Source organism: Leptodactylus fuscus, chromosome 2, assembly GCF_031893055.1.
Source record: "Leptodactylus fuscus isolate aLepFus1 chromosome 2, aLepFus1.hap2, whole genome shotgun sequence".
NCBI classification, from domain to species: domain Eukaryota; kingdom Metazoa; phylum Chordata; class Amphibia; order Anura; family Leptodactylidae; genus Leptodactylus; species Leptodactylus fuscus.
Window position 1 is genome coordinate 219,534,896 of NC_134266.1, and position 18,203 is coordinate 219,553,098.

The 18,203-nt window shown below is 42.6% G+C and overlaps 1 protein-coding gene across 10 annotated transcripts in view; it reads right to left on the minus strand.

Annotated features, from left to right (window-relative positions):
* Positions 1-545: 545 nt before the first annotated feature.
* IKZF4 (IKAROS family zinc finger 4) overlaps positions 546-18,203 on the minus strand; it is a 29,742-nt gene continuing 12,084 nt past the window's right edge. The window contains exons 2-8 of one of the 10 annotated variants that reach the window (XM_075265657.1): positions 15,846-15,900; positions 13,773-13,874; positions 8,328-8,588; positions 7,661-7,828; positions 6,882-7,016; positions 4,923-5,054; positions 546-2,373 (exon numbers count right to left, since the gene is read on the minus strand). In XM_075265657.1, the coding sequence (XP_075121758.1) occupies positions 1,670-2,373; positions 4,923-5,054; positions 6,882-7,016; positions 7,661-7,828; positions 8,328-8,588; positions 13,773-13,874; positions 15,846-15,900 (1,557 nt within the window). In that variant the 3' untranslated portion in view covers positions 546-1,669. Of the gene's footprint in view, positions 2,374-4,922; positions 5,055-6,881; positions 7,032-7,660; positions 7,865-8,327; positions 8,589-13,623; positions 13,875-15,845; positions 15,901-18,203 lie in introns of those variants that run through there. The other 9 variants (XM_075265656.1, XM_075265655.1, XM_075265654.1 and 6 more) reach the window with 9 other exon arrangements.

Consider the following 18,203-nt stretch of genomic DNA (forward strand, 5'->3'; position numbering starts at 1 on the left):
TGCTGACAAAAAGGTAATTTGATGGTACCATCTTAAAGAGGACCTTTTCAACCTCCACCTATTCTAGTTCTTAGCATCTATGGATAGCTGCTGCTCCACTGATTCCAGCACAGTTGGAATTTTCTCTCTAGTCTCCACCATTCCTGAGCAACAAGCACACTTAGTTTTGGTTCATGATCTGCTAGTTAAAGCTTTGTAATGTTAAGCAGAGGGTGTGAGTCAGAGCACCAATCAGAGGCAGCCAGTATCAGAGCTCAGAATCACGCCCCCTTGTCTGCTCCTGCCTGACACCGCCCTCCTGACAGTACAGAGCCTAAATGGCATACCAGATACCAAAACTAACAGCATTGATTGCTCAGGAACTGTGAGGGCTAGAGCAAAAAAATCCAACTGTGTTTCCTGTGCAGCAGAACCTATTAATTGATATAGAGCTGTCTGTCAGACAAAGGAGGCGGCAAGCAGTGACTATTCACTGATATGACATGAAATGTTTTAAATTTTAATTTTTTTTGTCACTTCTGGTTTTTTTTTCATAGTGAGTGACTGCTTTAAGTAGTTAATCTAATATACACGGAAGTAATGAATAATGACGTGCTGAACAAAACCAGATTGTAAGGACAGGAAAGTGCACAACAGTAACAGTAAGGTAGATAAATTCCCTACAAGAATACATAATAAACTTATAAACCTTACTCTGCTAGACATAGTACTGCAACCAAGACTAGCAGGAAAGGGACAAAATAAATACACCATGGAAAGTATACAAGTAGATTAACAATAAGACTAAAAGGTACAACGCAAATGAAAAGGATGCGACAACTTACACTTCATACCATACTTTTTCTCTCTGTCAGTTCAAAACCATTTTAAATAGTCAGTCAGTGCAAAGAATAGGAAAAAAATAGAATGAAAACCAGAAACTAAAGGGGGATATAATTCTGCAATGAGGTTTAAGGGCCAGTTCTATTGTTTTCAATGACAAACAGTCTTAATAAGGTGCTACAACCGCCCATTAACATGAGAAGCATTGTGCCTACAAAGCCATTCAAAATTTATCAGGTTCTGAAATTAGAAGACCATAAAGTGATAAAAAAATACCAAGAGCTAAAAAAGGTGACCTTACCTACTCTCACCACCAGTAACAGCTACCAAGAGTTTTAGTGGGGGAACCTCGGCTGGTTACATTGTGCCACTTACTCCAGTACCAATCACCAGCAATGCTAAGTGCACCCTCTAAGGGCGACAAGGCGCTTTAAGTGCATTTGCCCAAACAGGTTGTATGTTCCCCAACCACCTAAATAAAGCTCCAGAAGTGCCATGCCCACAATCCATTCCTTCCTCCTACGCATGTAATGCTTCACACAGTGACGTATCCAGCACTACATTTGCATTTGTAGGTATAACAAATTACAGTAGTGCTAAATTAAATTAACAAAGAAAAAAGGAATACATAAAAAAGTGCTTAAAATTTCCGTGTTCCACCCCTTCTCATCACAAAAAAACACAAAAACAAAAGAGAAAACCTTGTAAAAGGTACTGTATCTTGAAAAATCTGATGGTGACCATCCATCAGCCACATGGTCTGTCTGCGTCTCTGAGCCTTCTTTTTTTATTCATTTATTTTTAGAGAGGGGGAGGGAGGGCAAGTTCAGTTCCCCCCACACCTCTGTTAAACTTTGTGCTCTCCTCTCACAATATGGGATGAGAATTCGTACCGGTCCTGACTGTGATAGCCACATATATTGCACTCAAAAGGGTCTCTGAAGCCATGGCATCCCATGTGGATAGTGAACATTACATGGTCTAGGAAGAGTACACGGCAGTGCTCACACTTGAATACCTTCACTTGTTCACCATCCTCTCCCAGTACCCGCAGGGCTTCCTTGGCAGTGCCAGGCCCAGAGCGGGAAGGATTTACCACACCTGATTCAGGTGGTCTCTGGTCCTCTTTGGCATAAGCCGGGCTCTGCCGGCTGCTGGTGGCTTGGGAGCCTCTCTCTTCGTGGTTGCTTTCAGTGTCTGTGGCTGAGTCCTGGCAGCCATTGGTAGGAGAATTTCCATGCTCAGTTCGTCCTCTGTAATGAATCGGAGTCCCATCTGGTACATCTTCATGGCCCTCTGCTGCTTCACGGTTTCCTGGCATGTCTGGCCTTCCTGACATAGGCTGAAGCTGTGTGTACACTGAGCTAATGACTGGCGTCATTTCTGAGATGCAGTTTGTAGGTGGCAATCGCATTGGACCTCCAACAAAAGCTAATGGATTCCCATATGAAGGGTCAAGAGGGTGGTGAGGAACCATCTCCATATCCTTCTCAAAACTAGAGTTCATGTCATATGGAAGATCAGCAAGGCTAAGCCGCATTTGTTTCTCTCCTGAAAAGACACAAGGAAATACAAAGGGTAAGATATTTTCCCATTTCTATGTCACTCCACGTGTGTATATACTACCACCAAATCGGGTGTAGTACATGAAATGCTACGGCGTGAAAGTAGCCAATTACACATTCAGCTTTATTATGCCTTTGTGGCTTGTACTACAAACTGATATTGTGACACAGTCAGGTAGGTGACAAAAACTGAGCCAATTTGCTTCATCAGATTCCTCTGTATTGCCAATTGCCCACACAGCTCATCCTGGATGTCCCTTTAAGTTGGATGCAAGTATAATAGTAAACATAATCCATTAAGAATGTGACTATGCCAAGTTGTGGCTTGATAGGCATTTTCTCTGCAATGGCCACAGAAGCATACAGGTCAATATAATATATATATTATTATTTTTATTATTATTATATTATTATATAGTATATATAATATAAAAATGAATTATACACAGCAGCTCTTTGTTCTGCTTTATGGAAGAGTCACTTCAACCCAACTGGAATTAAGAAAAGAATACACGGTACGTCTTCTGCAAAGTGACAGTACATCGGAAGTCATATCAAATTATGGTAAGTGTTCAGATACTGCTCTTGGTACTAAAGTTGAAAGGATATTTACATTTTCATGTAGGCGATTTTCTGGTATGTGAATTTGTCTTAAAAGGGTTATACAGAGAAAGTAAAATGTCCCTGGTGGCAGGAGCAGTCAGAATAAAAGACAAAAAAAAACAACAAAACCCCCCACAATGACATGCATCCTTCCTCTTGTCTGTCGCAGAGCAATGGCTCCTGTTCTACTCCCTGCCAGTCTTGTGTTGCCGCCACTGTAGCATGATGTCACCAACTCCAGCTTAAGCTACCGTATATATACTCGAGTATAAGCCGACCCCAATATAAGCAAAGACCCCTGTTTTACCACAAAAAACTGGGAAAACTTATTGACTCGAGTATAAGCCTGGGGAGTAAATGCAGTAGCTGGAAAGTTTCAAAAATGAAAATAGATACTAATAAAATTACATTAACTGATCACCGTTCTTTACATTAAAGATGAATTGATAAGGCTGCAAATACAGACACATATAGGACAGGTATAGGACACATATAGGACTTGCTCCATAAGTTGCAGCTCTTCAATTTGGCCCAGACACACAGCTGCAAAAGTGACGGCACCTATGTGTACGGGCCCATTGAAATGTTATAGTCCATGATTTTATCCACCATTGCAGATAAAAAGTCTGGTCATGTGCATTACAGTTTAGTAACACTATGTGTCTCATAGTAATAGCAGTTAACCCCATCATGTCCCTCACATTAACCCCCTGTGTGCCTCACATGTGAGAGACATGGAGGAAATTATTACATTAAACATTATTAAGGCACTTTATTATTACCACCATATGTCTCACATATTAGTAACCCTTATATGGGACACACAAGGGTTAATGTGAGGGACATGATGGGGCTAACTTCTATTAATGTGAAGCACATGGAGTTACTAAAACTAAATTAATAACCCCAAATGCCTGACATTAATAGGAATTGTAACCTCAGTATGTACCTGCGTGTTTTACTTTCACTTTCAGCTCTCCTCGATGCAGACACAGGAGCAAGGACCTGCCACCTCCCAGCTCTTGCTAGTGAAGGGGGGAGTGTCCTATATCATTACTGTAGCAACCACTGAAGGACACTCCCCCTTCACTTAATTTATGCAGGTCCTGGGGCAACATGGTGGCTCAGCGGTCAGCACTGCAGCCTTGCAGCGCTGGAGTCCCGGTTTCGAGTCCCGCCAGGAACAACATCTGCATAGAGTTTGTATGTTGGCCCCATGGTGTGTGGATTTCCTCCCATTCTACAAAGACATACGGATAGGAAGAAAAACAAAAACAAACAAACAAAAAAAGTACTTTGTAATCCCTATATGGGGCTCACAATCTACAAAAAGAATAAATAAATTTATTTATGCAGGTCCTTGCAGTCCTGTGCTCTGTGACTCGAGTATAAGCCGAGGGGGGGGGGGCTTTTTTCAGCATAAAAACTGTGCTGAAAAAGTCGGCTTATACTCGAGTATATACAGTAATCACTCTGACCTGTGAATAGCTGGAGTTAGTGACCTCCTCCTGAGACACAGACCAGGGAGGAGATTATGAATTAAGAGTTCCCCTGCCTCCAGGAAAGTTTTACTTTTTAGGGATAACCCCTTTAAGATGAAGAAAAAAAACACTAAACACATACACCCCATGTTATTTGTTTACTCATTTCCCTGATTTCACATTTTAATATCTTCATGAGAAAACACCTGTCCACGTGGTTTATTAGGACACATAAATAGAGAAGACGATACTTTAGCTTAGGGACTTTACATGCTAAAATTACAGTAAAAGTCACTCTTGTAGTTTATAAACCGCACAAGTGAAATTTACTATATATATTAAAAAAAAAAGCTTTGCAAATGTCACAGCTCTCCTAAAACTAAACAAAGCCACAATATTATTCCACTTCTCGATCTACAACATCCTTTCCTGTGCATACATGCGCTCTTACCCGCAAATTTCTGAGGTGTGGAGCGCTTGCGTTTTGTAAGGTTGCTCGCCAGCCGATCCATAAAAGACGGCGGGTCAGAGGAGTGTTGCATCAGGGCATCAGGTCCGAGATCCAGGTCTCGTATCTCCTCACCTGAAGCGAAAGGAGAGAAGAGATTGGGCCAATTGTTGGTGCTATCTAGTGTTCTATATAAATATTTGTATCAATTGCCTCTGTACAGGCAATGATTTATATAAATCCTGGAACACGCCAGCGATATTATATATCAGTCACAGCATAGCACTAAGAGTCGCAAATTACGCTATGAAATAAAGCACTGGACTGTGAAGCTTTAAGGATTCTACTGGCTAACTTCACTAGCAATTCTCTACTGTAATGATATGGTTACAATGGCTACTTTAGCATCCAGAAGGAATAGGATACCATTTTGCAATGCAATTTTCCCATAACTTCCCAGCAGGCACTGCCAGTAGAGTATAGTGTCTTTACAGCAGCCTATATGTTCATTGGAATAGAGGCGGTCAGTCAGTGGATGCGATCTGCAGCTATTTTATGGATATCATTCCTTTCCTTAGCTAAATACCTTCAAGAGGTGTCAGTCCTAACAAAACTCTATATGAAGATTAGCTATTCTGCATCACATGTGCAGGTTCCATAAAGCCTGGACTTCAGACAAGACCGGTCAGATGTTTGGGGTTTGTTTTTTTTTTGCAAATTTAAGTTATAAATGGTCCTGTGCCCAGAGAAACCAGTCAACATCAAAAATAAAACAAGGACTAACTGGTTTCTACAGGAAACAAGGTCATTTGTAAAACGCGTGGACATGTATAGAATATTAGTGTTCTCAATGCCAAGCCTAACCAGAGAAATATATACACAGACATTTTTCACATTAACAGCTCGGCAAACAAACAAATAAGAAAAATTTTAGGTTTATTTTCTGTATAATTTTGGTCAAGTGCTCTTGCAATATAGACCTGCTAACAGAAAATGAAATTAAAGGGATTGTCCCATCTCAAAAATCCTATCTATATCGGTGGCTTATGTGAATTGAAGACTTTTACTACATATATTGCTTTAGAAATTCTGCTTTGTTTGCCTGCTACGTGACCTTATTCCTTCCATTGTTTACACAGCGTTGCTATAACCACGGACCTGGGAGATAGGACAAGTGACATCACTTACTCAGTGCCACTAAAACAATTCATTCAGCTAATTGCAGTTTGCTCACAAAGCCAAGTCTGTTATCCTTCTATGTAAACACACAGATAACAATGAGTCCATTCTGTACAAGCATTGTACTGAAACACTGAGATGGGAAAACCCCTTTAAAAACACAAATACAGTAAGTAGATCATGTTCAAGAATATAAAGGCTCTGTGCACACTAGCATTGGCTTCGAGCTGTGATAGCTTTTTTTTCTCTTTTTTTTTAAAAAGAAGAATTCATGTTCCATCAAACTGAAAAGAGATCACATTTGGGAGTCCCCTCATTTTAATGGATCGGTTGTTGCACTTGCCTCATGATTCAAAGATTTGGGGACTGGCAGAGATACCAAAGCATTGTACTCGACTATTTTCAACAGTCCCATAATGTTGAACAAAGCAGCAGTGTACACACATAATCGCCAGTCCATTCCAAATTGGGTACCTTTGTTCCCATGACCTGTGGAGATCCCTGTGGTGGGACCCTCAGTGTTCAGACACCTATATCCTATCCTGTGGATAGGGTACAAGACTTGTTCCTAGAGTAACCCGTTTATGTTGTAATGGACTTCCAGGGAAACACCAGGTTACAAGTTCTATTGTTAGATATATAGTTGGATTAAACATTCCTACCTGAGCAAACTGTAAATGTTGTCAGTACAGAAACAAAATGATTTGTAGTCATTTAAAAAAAATATTGTGCCATTGCAATAAAATAATTCAACTGTACAGTAATAGAGAAGGTCTCATTCACCTGAATGTGCAGACAGGTGCTGCCCTTCATTGCTGAGGCTCTGTAAGTAGTTGTGGCAGCGCTCCTTGTGTTCCTCCAGTGTGTTCTGCTGCTTATAGCTGCGGCCGCAGTAGTTGCACTTGTAGGGCTTGCCGACTGTGGGGGAGGAGACTGGAAAAAATGAAAAACAGAGCCTGCCCATAAAACAGAGATATGTGTCCTACAAACTTGATATAGAAAGGTGGCAGAGTAAATTGGGGTTAATGTTGATTTAGGAAGGCTCTTATGGTGGGTTTTGTATTTCACTTGTAAATTTAAGTTAGTAAAGTGAAAATATAATTATTGTGGTTTGTTTTTTTAACTAAATAACTACAAACTTCTACTCATTGCATATGTGTGGGTGCGTAGAAATATACACACACAAGAATCCATACACGCATCTTGGTTTAAACACTATGGGGATATTACCCACTGACACTGAGCTAGACGTGTACAGACCACCTCAAGACAAAGGACGCTGCACAGAATGCAATTCACACACCTGTTATTCCACATTGATCCTATTTTAGTTTGTATTGCAAAAGACACAGATTTGCAGCTCATGAAAATGTTTTCTCTTTCCAGGCCTCCAGGTCTGTCTCCTCCATGGATATATGTGTAGTAAGACTTGACAATAGCGGAGTGCTTAATAACCTCTATACACATATCAGCATGCATTGTGAAGACCATTAGATAATAGAACTAAAGTGATAGTGCAGCGTCGGGAATAATAGTGCAGACAAGACTTCAGGCACACTCACCAGCATGCGTGCGCAGGTGACCTGTTAATGCATCCCGCCGACGGCAAGCGTAGTTACAGAAGGGGCACTTGAAAGGCTTCTCACCCGAGTGCAATTTGATGTGACGTAAGAGGTTCCCCTTCTGAGTAAAGGAGGCACCACACTGGTTACAGTGAAATGGCCGCTCACCTGAAACAGCATCAAACATAAAGTCCCCGCTGAGTGCTGCAACACAACAGCAAGCTGGTTAGTATCTTTTTGACATATGGAGCTAAGGCCCATCAGTGTCCGCCTACATCTACTTCTCTAGAAGGACTGTCTAGATTTCAAAGAAATGCTTGGTGCATGGTACGGATACTTGTAACATATGGTGAAATTTTGGCACAAATTTTATAAACCTGTAATACCATGCCATTTACTTGTAGCAAATTGTCATTTTAATGCTGTGCCAGTCAGAACTCTACAAAAATATAGAACACGCTTATAGGTTTATACCATCTGCTCAAAGCAGATCACTTTAAATGCAAGTTGACCACCATGAAGGACTGATCTTAATTCTAACATGGTAAATGTTATCTAGAGTATACACAAGCGTGACTTGTCATGTCCACTGAATGTTATGATAGTACATATGAGAAAAAGTTTAGAACCAACTGATAGCTATACTGCGCCATGTAATCCGGCTCACCCGTGTGGCTTCTTTTATGCACCATCAGCACATTTGGACCAATGCAGACCATCCCACAAATGTCACACTTTAGCTTGCCATTGGGTAGGCGGATGCCTCCTGGAGAATGGGGATCTTGTCCAGGGCCATCACAATACCCAAGTGGCTCGACCAGCGAGTCATCAGGCATAGCCCCATCTTCTTTCTCACTTAGCCGGTCTTCATGGTTGAGAAGGCGCCCAGATTCATCATCGCTGTACATTTCGACCTTTATCGAGTTTGCTGTCAATGACATAACCAGGAAATACAGATTATCTTTTGCACTCCAAAATGGTGCTAAAATCCAAGAAGTGGGATCACTACTAGAGATGAGCGAACAGTAAAATATTCGATATTCGTTTCGAATAGCCGCTCAATATTCGACTATTCGATCGAATATCGAACCCCATTATAGTCTATGGGGAAAAATGCTTCGTTTCAGGGGAACCCACCATTCGACTCAGGAGGGTCACCAAGTCCACTATGACACCTCAGCAAATGATGCCAACACCTCTAAAATGCAACTGGGACAGCAGGGGAAGCATGTCTGGGGGCATCAAACAAGCCCAAGTCACTGTTTTACCCCACCATCATAGTCTATCAACTACACACTTTCTACACTCAAAAAACCCTCTATCAAAGTGGGAAAATACCTGGAAACCACCTTTATTCCCCAAATGGACGGACAGAAACCCAAATTCAAGCTAAAGAAACATTAACAAGCACCCCTATAAATCACATTGCCCATGACAACCACAGATGGAATAGGCAATGGAAAATTCAACAATACCCACCCTGAACTGTCATTGTGGATGTGCGAGTGTGTGTGATGTGGTAAGACCTTTCTAAATTCACTTTTATGGCCCTTAATGTGAGCCCATCAAAATTAAGTTTAAATTAAGCAGAGTTGGGGGGGGGAATCAGGGTGGATTGAGCCTAGAAGGAGCACAATTGTGCAACGCTGACGGTGGAGGAGGAATTGTAGAGGTTGAGCACACACATGAAACTTCATGTCGGGGTACTTGACACCGGTGGACATGAAAATGATGGGTCTATCTAGTGGCTGTCCATTTTTTATTTTTTTTTATAAATTATTTATAAACTCTTAACAAACAGGAAAAAAGGAAACCAAGTGTAACAACACTCAACACAAACACAAAATCGAAAAAGGCCCGGTAAGTAGGCAAAGGGCCAATGTCATAAAGAAAACAAACGGCTTTCCGAACGAGCAAGGGAGGGAAGAGGGAAAAGAGGGGGCTGGAGAAGCATGGGAGGAAGGAAAGGGAAGAAAGACAAACAAAAAGGCTGAAGCAGAAGAGGAAGAGAAAAGAAAAAAAAGAGGAGGAGGGGGGGACCCCAGGGCCCAGACCACGAACAAGCCACCAGCCAAAGAGACGCTCCTAGCCCATAATGTCCCCCAATGGCTGTTCATTTTTATCAGCGTCAGCCGGTCACACAAGCCTGAACGGCAACATATCCTGGGCCAGGAGTTTGGAGATGTGCGCGTTTAAGGCTTGTGCATGGGGGTGGCTAGCGCTGTATTTTTGCCTGCGCTCAAAAGTCTGGGAGATGGTGAGTTGCTGTGAAGAGGCGCATGATGGTACAGGAGAAGGAGCTAAGGCAGGAGAAGAAGCTGAGGCAGGAAAAGGGGAGGATGAGGGAGAAGTCTCCAAAGTGGTGGAGACAGATGTGGAGGTTTCCTGGCTGCTGGTCTGGACAGGCAACAGTGGGAGAGGCAGTGGCAGCAACGCCGGACGACGATTGTCCTGCGTTTGCTCTCTGCAGCTGAGCCCAGTGCTTGCCTTCCAAATGATGGCGCATGCTAGTGGTTGTAAGGTTGTTTTTTTCAGAGCCCCTACTCAGTTTGCAGTTGCAAAGTGTGCAAACGGCACTATATTTGTCCGCAGCACATACATTAAAAAAACACCAACGAAGACCGTGGCCTCGATGTGGGAGTTTTTCTAGGCTGGCTACAAGAGGGAACATTTTCGGCCCTGCTGGCTGTGGCCTGGCTTCAGTGAAGCAGCTGTCCTCTGCCTCTGGACATGCCTCTACCTCTAGCCACCCTCTTTGGTGCTGCACTTCCCTCCACATCTACACTGCTCTCCCCGCTTGACATCCGCCCTGTCCAGGTCGGGTCAGTGTCCTCGTCGTCCACCACCTCCTCTTCCAATTCCTCTGACGGCTCCTCCTCCTCCTCTTGCACAGCGCACATGGCAGCAGGCTGCCCTGATGGCAACTGTGTCTCGTCATCGTTGTCACTGAGGGCCGATTGCTGGTCAACAACAACAGGAGATAACGGATGCTCCAGTGTTTGTGCATCAGGACACAGCAACTCTGGTGGGACAGAGACGGACAGTAAATGGACCCGAAAACAGCTCCTGGGAGGTGGGAAAGGTGGGATTAGGTTGCTGGCAAGATTGGGCATGTTGTGAGGAAGGAGGATGAGACTGTTGGGTAGGAGGAGGAGTGAGGTAGAGGCTGACTGGCTGGTTGAGAATGTGCTGGAAGAATTGTCCGCCAGCCATTGTAACACCTCTTCCTGGTGCTCGGGCCTGGTTAGGGTTGTACCCTGCACCCTACTTAATGTGGCCATCAAGCCGGGGACTGTGGGGAAGCGCAATGCTTGCTGCTGCAGAGCTGTAGGCGCAGTAGACGCTGTTGGTTGAGCGCAACCTTGCTCCACAGCTGCATTTCCATGTCCCCGTCCCCTTGAGCTAGCCTTACACATTTTTTGATGTATAGTAATGCCCTTTTTATGGTCTGTACATGATTGCTGTGGATTCCTGCTATCTTGTGGGGAACACCCCTGAGAAAAGCTGGTTTGCACGTATATAGCAAGAAGTAACTGCTGTGGATTCCTGCTATTTTGTGGGGGGGACGGGACACCCCAAATAAAAGCTGGTTTGCACGTATATAGCAGGAGGTAACTGCTCTGTATTCCTGCAAATTTGTGTGTGTGTGTGGGGGGGGGGACACCCCAAAGAAAAGCTGGTTTGCATGTATATAGCAAGACGTAACTGCTGTGGATTCCTGCTATTTTGTGGGGGACACCCCTAATAAATGCTGGTTTGCACGTATATAGCAGGAGGTAACTGCTCTGTATTCCTGCAAATTTGTGGGGGGACGCCCCACAGAAAATCTGGTTTGCACGTATATAGGAAGAAGTAACTGCTGTGGATTCCTGCTATTTTATGTGGGGACACCCATAACAAAAGCTGGTTTGTACGTATACAGCAACAAGTAACTGTTCTGTATCCCTGTTTTCCACCGTCCGTGGAAAGCTGGACTCCTGTCCCTGCCGTGTATAGCTCTGAAAAGAGCTTTTGTTTTTCGTTTTTTCCCTGCCTATCTGAAGCTAATGCATATCTAGTCCTCAGAAGATATGTTTCTCTCCCTATCTCTGACCGCAAATCTGACAAATATGGTGGCGGCCGTTCTTATAAATGGGAGGTCACATGTTTTTGGCAGCCAATGGGTTTTTTCAATTTTTTTCACTGCCTCCGTTGTCGTAGTTTCTTTCCCACCTCCCCTGCACAGTTATTGGTGCAAAAAACGCGCCAGGGAAGGTGGGAGGGGATACAAATTTTTACTGCGTATGCTGCGTGGTATTCGATTGGGAACGAATACCCCGAACGGCCTGATATTCGATCGAATACCTATTCGATCGAACGGTGTTCGCTCATCTCTAATCACTACCTATATATCATAAAACAACCAATAAAAGACAGAATGTTTCTAAACAAGTAATTAAACAAGTAATATTCACTTCATTCATCTGTAACCCATCGAGTTTGGATGCAACTGTAACCGCAGTACCAATGGCTGCCATCTGTCACATGTCCTATGTCTGGATGTTCCAGCTAGACCAGAAAGCAGAGACTGGCAGAGGACCCTGAAAGCATCAGAATCAAAGCAGCTGGGAGTCTGTGAGGTGAGTATTACTTACTTTGTTATTTTACTATACTCTATACTGGGAACTCTATTTCCCAAAACTAAAACCCACTCCTTGAGTCATCTGTCAAGGTGAGTGTGGGATTGGGGGGTGGTGAGGTGCAAGGAGTGCTTCCATTACTGCTAATTATTGTGCTAAGCTGTTTTATTTTCTTCTTCAGTTTTTTAACTATTCACGGACCAGAAAAAAAATAAAAAAAAAAATAACAAGGCTTCATTAAAAAGCTTATCACATTTAAAGGTCTTTTTTGCTATCAGTTCTCATCCGGTTGGCCGCCTATTTGAGAAAAATAGAACAGAAAAATAGAACTCTGTGCCCCCCCCTCTTTTTTTTGCTAAAAAAAAAAGAAAAAAAAAGCCAAACAAACCAGACAGCTGACAAAACAGAGCTCTAAATTTTTAGGCAGCAAATAGGAGTACAATACAGTTGATCCCAAACAAAATTGTTGCCCTGAAGTGGGTCCCACCTTCAGAATCTTTGCGAGCTACTGTTTTAAATCATTCCAAGTTTTTATTTCTATAATTCTCCCTGGCTGGACAACTTTATTAAGCTTCTCCCTTCCATTCAAGCCATTTGGTTTTATACTACAATTAAAACTGCTGTGTCTGACTGTGATACAAATGGTTGCACCAGGACTGAAGCCCCCACCCCCCTGTAAAATAAAATAAATAAAATTCATAATTCCTTTCAGAGAGACCTGGAAATTAGTGGCTAGATATATGGGGGGCAGGATATCTCTGCTCGCACTGATCATACATTCATACTTTAAACATTTCTGCACCGACCAATATAAGTGACCCCCTCTGACACACTGTGTTCAATAGTCTCCCCCAGTCATGTTTCATTTTGTGACACTTCCTACTTGAACAATCCCCTATCATTTTCCAGGGCACCCCTGCAATACAAACTACTAAACCCACTAACAAAGAAGCTGATCTGAATCTGCGCATACAATGTTTCTGCACCATGTACTGCTACTATGGAAAGCAATGTGGGACCAAAGCAAACCGCCATATGGGGCACTGTGCTATGACTTATCTATATAGGGATTCTGATTAAACTAACAAAATGGTATTCAAATGATATAAATGCTTTACTGTACAAGGAGACCACAAACAAAAATAGTGACTACCTCATCTAGAGAAGTGCAAGGATTAATAAGCTAGGAGAGAAGGCTCTATGCACTATTAATACACATAAAACATTCATCTGTCTATTGCCCCCTGTACTTATTCTCCTCTGAAATACGCCTTACTACTGCAATAGGAGCAGCAGATGCAGCTCATGGTGTTGTAAATGGTTTGATATCCTGCCAGCTGTTACCTGGAGAATCTGCTTTCATTTCCCAGTAGGCTGTGGCTTCCAGACGCCACAGACCGGCAAAGGCTCTGGCAGTTAACAGACGAGTGTCCTCTTGCTTCGATGTCTGGCTCATGTTGCAGGTAAATGACCAGCTCTAACCATATACTTACCACTAAGAGATCGGCTTGGGGACGAGTGTCTGCTGTTTGGTGTGCTCACTGTGGGTCCAATCAATGCCTCAGAGAAATCCTTTTCCAGCGAAGAGTCTCCAGCTATAGTGCCAAGGAACAACATGTATTTAGGCAGGTAATGGGTGGAGTGTATCCTGGCAGAGCACCAGGTACCTCAAACAAACCTTGTGCATTACAAAGTCAGTCTTGTAAATAGTAAAAGCACAAATAAGAGAGTTATCCACGTTTTGCAAATGGATAGCCTATTATTTGGATAGGTAATCAATCTTAGATTGGCAGGGGTCCAACTGTTAGGACTTCTATCTTTTCACCAGACTGCACTGCTCACTTACCATACTGTTAGTAGGAGTGGTAACTGGTAATGCAACAAAGTACCATAGACATGAATGGGACCCTCTCCGTTCTCAAATTGGTCTGTGCTATGGAAAGACCATCAGTTTATAAAATGTGGATAAACCCTTGTGCCATGTCCATAACAGCACATCCACAGGTACCAATTTTTTTTTTATTTTTTTTTTGCAGCAAAATCCATGTTACATGTGGATTTGCTGCAGTTTTTTCTGTAGAATGGATTCAAAATTCACCCTATTACAAAGGAGAAATCAACTGACATACTGCAGACTTACAGAGAGTCTGCCACCAGAACCCAGCAGATCAGCCCAGCCCCAGCACCCCTGCTTGCAGTACTTTCTTCTCTGCATATGTTAAGCGCAATGGGGGGAAAAAAATTACTTATTGGTACAAAAAAAGGTTAAAGAACACTTAAATAATTAATTGACTATAAATAGTGAACAGTCCAACCCACTAAAGTCGTATACAGCTATGAATATTATAAGTATGCCCAGAGAATCCCCTAATCTAATACTATCCCTAATGTAGTGGTAAAGTGTGACACTTCATGACAAATTCTGTGTCAACGTCACTGCTGCATAAGGCTACAATTGTACTTGTGCTGGGTTCGTCATTGTTCAGGTCCACTGGGGAACCCGAATGACGAAGAGCCCGACTGGTAAAACAGTGGTTACCCGCATACCCCATAGACTAGAATGGGGGCCACTCGGTGTTCGTTGGTTTTCTGCCGTTTTTGCACTGAAAGCAGCAGAGACAAAATTAATCCATGCAGGAATTTTCTCTCCACTCATTTATGGCAGAGTCTATGTAGGAATCTAGCCTCATTCTAATATTTTGGTAATGATATGTCATTTGTCAGATAATGCATAATAATATTGAATATTTTTGTTTTTTCATCAGACCTTTTTCATGGGCTAATTATTATCCTTGTCCCCCCCCCTTTTTTTTTTTTTTTTTTTTTTTTTTTTTTTTTTTTAAGCACATGGGATTTGTTATGATGTGGTTACTAAATTAGGGATTAGAAGAACGGAGAATGTGTCCCATTTCCACTGACTATCTTGGGCAGTGCCCCTGAGGATGAATGGAGAAGCCATGCTCAGTCTGCTGCTCCATTCCAACAGAGGAACAGGAATCCCTTTTCATGAGCAGTGGGGGTCTGAGCAGTCAGACTCCCACCAATCGGCATTTTAACCCCTATCCTGAGTATAGGAGATAAAATTAAAACTTGGGCTACTCTTTATTTGACCAAGCAATTTTTGTATTTTTCCGTTGTCACATACAAAAGAGCAAAAAGAGTATTTTTTGCAAGACAAGTTATACTTTTTGAGGGCACAATTTTTGAACCCATATGTCATATTTACTAACATTTAATAACTCTTTCTAGGAGGAAATAGACAAAATGTATATAGGGTTTTTTTTGTTGTTTTTTTCTTTATCTTTTTATCACTTTTAATTGAAAACATTATTTGATTGTGCGCCGGACTCCTACAGAAGTGAATAGATAGCGCTGTGCACGTGTGAGCAACTTTCTGCTCATAGTGGCCAGGGATTCAGCCAGGACAGGCCCAGTCACTGGACTCCTTGTGTGGAGATAGGTTCTTTCAGGGACAACAGTTGTAGAATTTGCTTTGAGTAGCAGATTAATCCTATTCCTAAAACCTCCCTGGACAAGTTGATTAAAAATGATCTTTGTAAACATACCTGACATATAAGAGCGGCCATTATAGTCTTCAATTTCCATTTTTGACTGATATCTCTGAAACAAGAAAAGGATAAGTTTTACTTACTTTATACAGAAGGTATTCTTATATGTTTGTATGTATATATATTCTTATTAGAGATGAGCGAACACTGTTCGGATCAGCCAATCCGAACAGCACGCTCCCATAGAAATGAATGGAAGCACCTGGCACGGTGACCGGCCGCCGGCAAAGTGTATGTGCCAGGTGCTTCCATTCATTTCTATGGGAGCGTGCTGATCGGATTGGCTGATCCGAACAGTGTTCGCTCATCTCTAATTCTTATGTATTCTTGTATTTATGTTATGCCTTTTTTTTTTTTTTTTTTTTAAGATGAAAATCTCTGCTCAATAGGGATTATAATACTAAATCATCTCATTCAGACTGAATAATATAATCCCTACTGGAATATAATGCAAGACTGACATACAGTTTCATAGTCACCACCATGTGCTATACCTGCCTGTAGTGTGTCACTAGTGTCGGGCATTGAATGGCACAACTCACAGCTGAAGGCAAGATGAAAAGTCTACAACATTCTGCAAAGTGCTCTGACCTGCTAATACCAGATAAGGACTTGATCTCTGTCATCTTTGTAAGTAAATCCAGATATAACAGTGGTGTTTAGAACAAGCACACTGCTGGCATGAGCTGAAAACTAGAATATAGAGAGGAGACAGGAGAACCCCTTTAAAAGGGGCCGGTCAGAAGATCAATGTAGCTCCAACCACAGGATGTATAATATACCTACATGTTTCCCTTGTGGTTATTATAAAACAGTGAAAAAAACCCCTAAATTATGACTGAGCTTAGCATGGAGAAAAGACAGAGGGAGCTGTCCAGCTGATGCAGCAGCACTACACCAGGAATGGTGAAAGTCTCAGAGGTCGCACTCTCACCCATCTCACAATAACTACATACCCCAAAGTGATACCTCCACACTTTATAAGATGGCAGTACCCCTTTAATGTGCTTGTTGAATGTTTCCTTAATGAAGATTCCTCTTTTTAGCCCTCAGGCACACATACATATCCAAACATATTCGGCAGAAACTTGGCCTGTTGGGTAGAAGGTAATACAAACAGAAAAGAACACCGCTTGCAAAATACAGACTCAACTGGAAATTGTACATTCCTTCAATTTAGTTTATGGGAAAAAAAACTCCCGACATGTTTTTAATAAGAGTATTCTTCCCCAATATAAGAACGGTGAAGCATCTTTCAATGTGCGACTGAATGCTAAAGTCTGACCTTTACTCCACTCAGGCAGCAGAGATGTCCTTGCTCATCACTCTGTGGCACGACTGGACCCAACATCCATCAACCCGGGCCAAAGACTAATCCCTAAAAAAAACAACAGCTACACCTACCTGGGACTGGAGCTCAACCATTCAGGGAGCTTCAAAGTAGCAATAGAAACCCTGAAGGAACCTTCAGAACCTTCTATGCCATCAGAAGGCAACTGTACCACCTCAATCCATCGGTGAGGGTCTGGCTGAAGATATTTGACGCTGTCATCACCCTGATTCTCCTCTATGGCAGCAAGGTCTCGGGCCCAGCCACCTACTCAGACCAGCCAAAATGGGACTCTAGCCCAACAGAGACCTTCCACCTGGAGTTCTGCAAATACCTGTTCCATGTCCACCAAAGCACCTCCAACACAGCAAGCCGGGCAGAACTGCTCACCATGCAGAAGAGGGCACTAGTATTCCAGGCGCACATTCAGGGCAGCAATCCTGACTCCTACCACCACCAAGCATGACTAAGCCACAGAGCCCTGAACAAACCCGGAACCCTCCTCTCAAACGACAGCCAACCGCCAAACCAAAACCACCAACAGGCAACGACCAAGGCCCAAATAAGGGTGGCCATAGAGAAAAGCAAAGCCGCAAAATAACGCAGCGTATACGATCCTAACTCCCATTGAAATCAATGGGAGCGTTTACGGCGCACAAACTCTCACATGCCGTATACATGCCAGATCACATGAATGCACCCTTATAGGGAATAGAAGTATTTACTCAAGCAGACAAGTCAAGAGAGCTGACTGGTCCTTAATAATAGTTTGGCAGCAGGGTCAAGGAGTGCTGCCAGGGTACACACACTAAAGAGGCCCTCATATAACCTTATGTATACACATTTGCACTACACGTACTTGACAAGTATGTGATTATTAATGAGTTACAATTAACAACTATTACACTGAGATATTATGTCGCTTTCAAGCATCTCCTCCCGTGATATTTTCTATTCATAGGAAAATATCTGAGTAACACACCAGACCCAGAACATGATGTGTTTTTCTGAGTCCAGTACAGGGG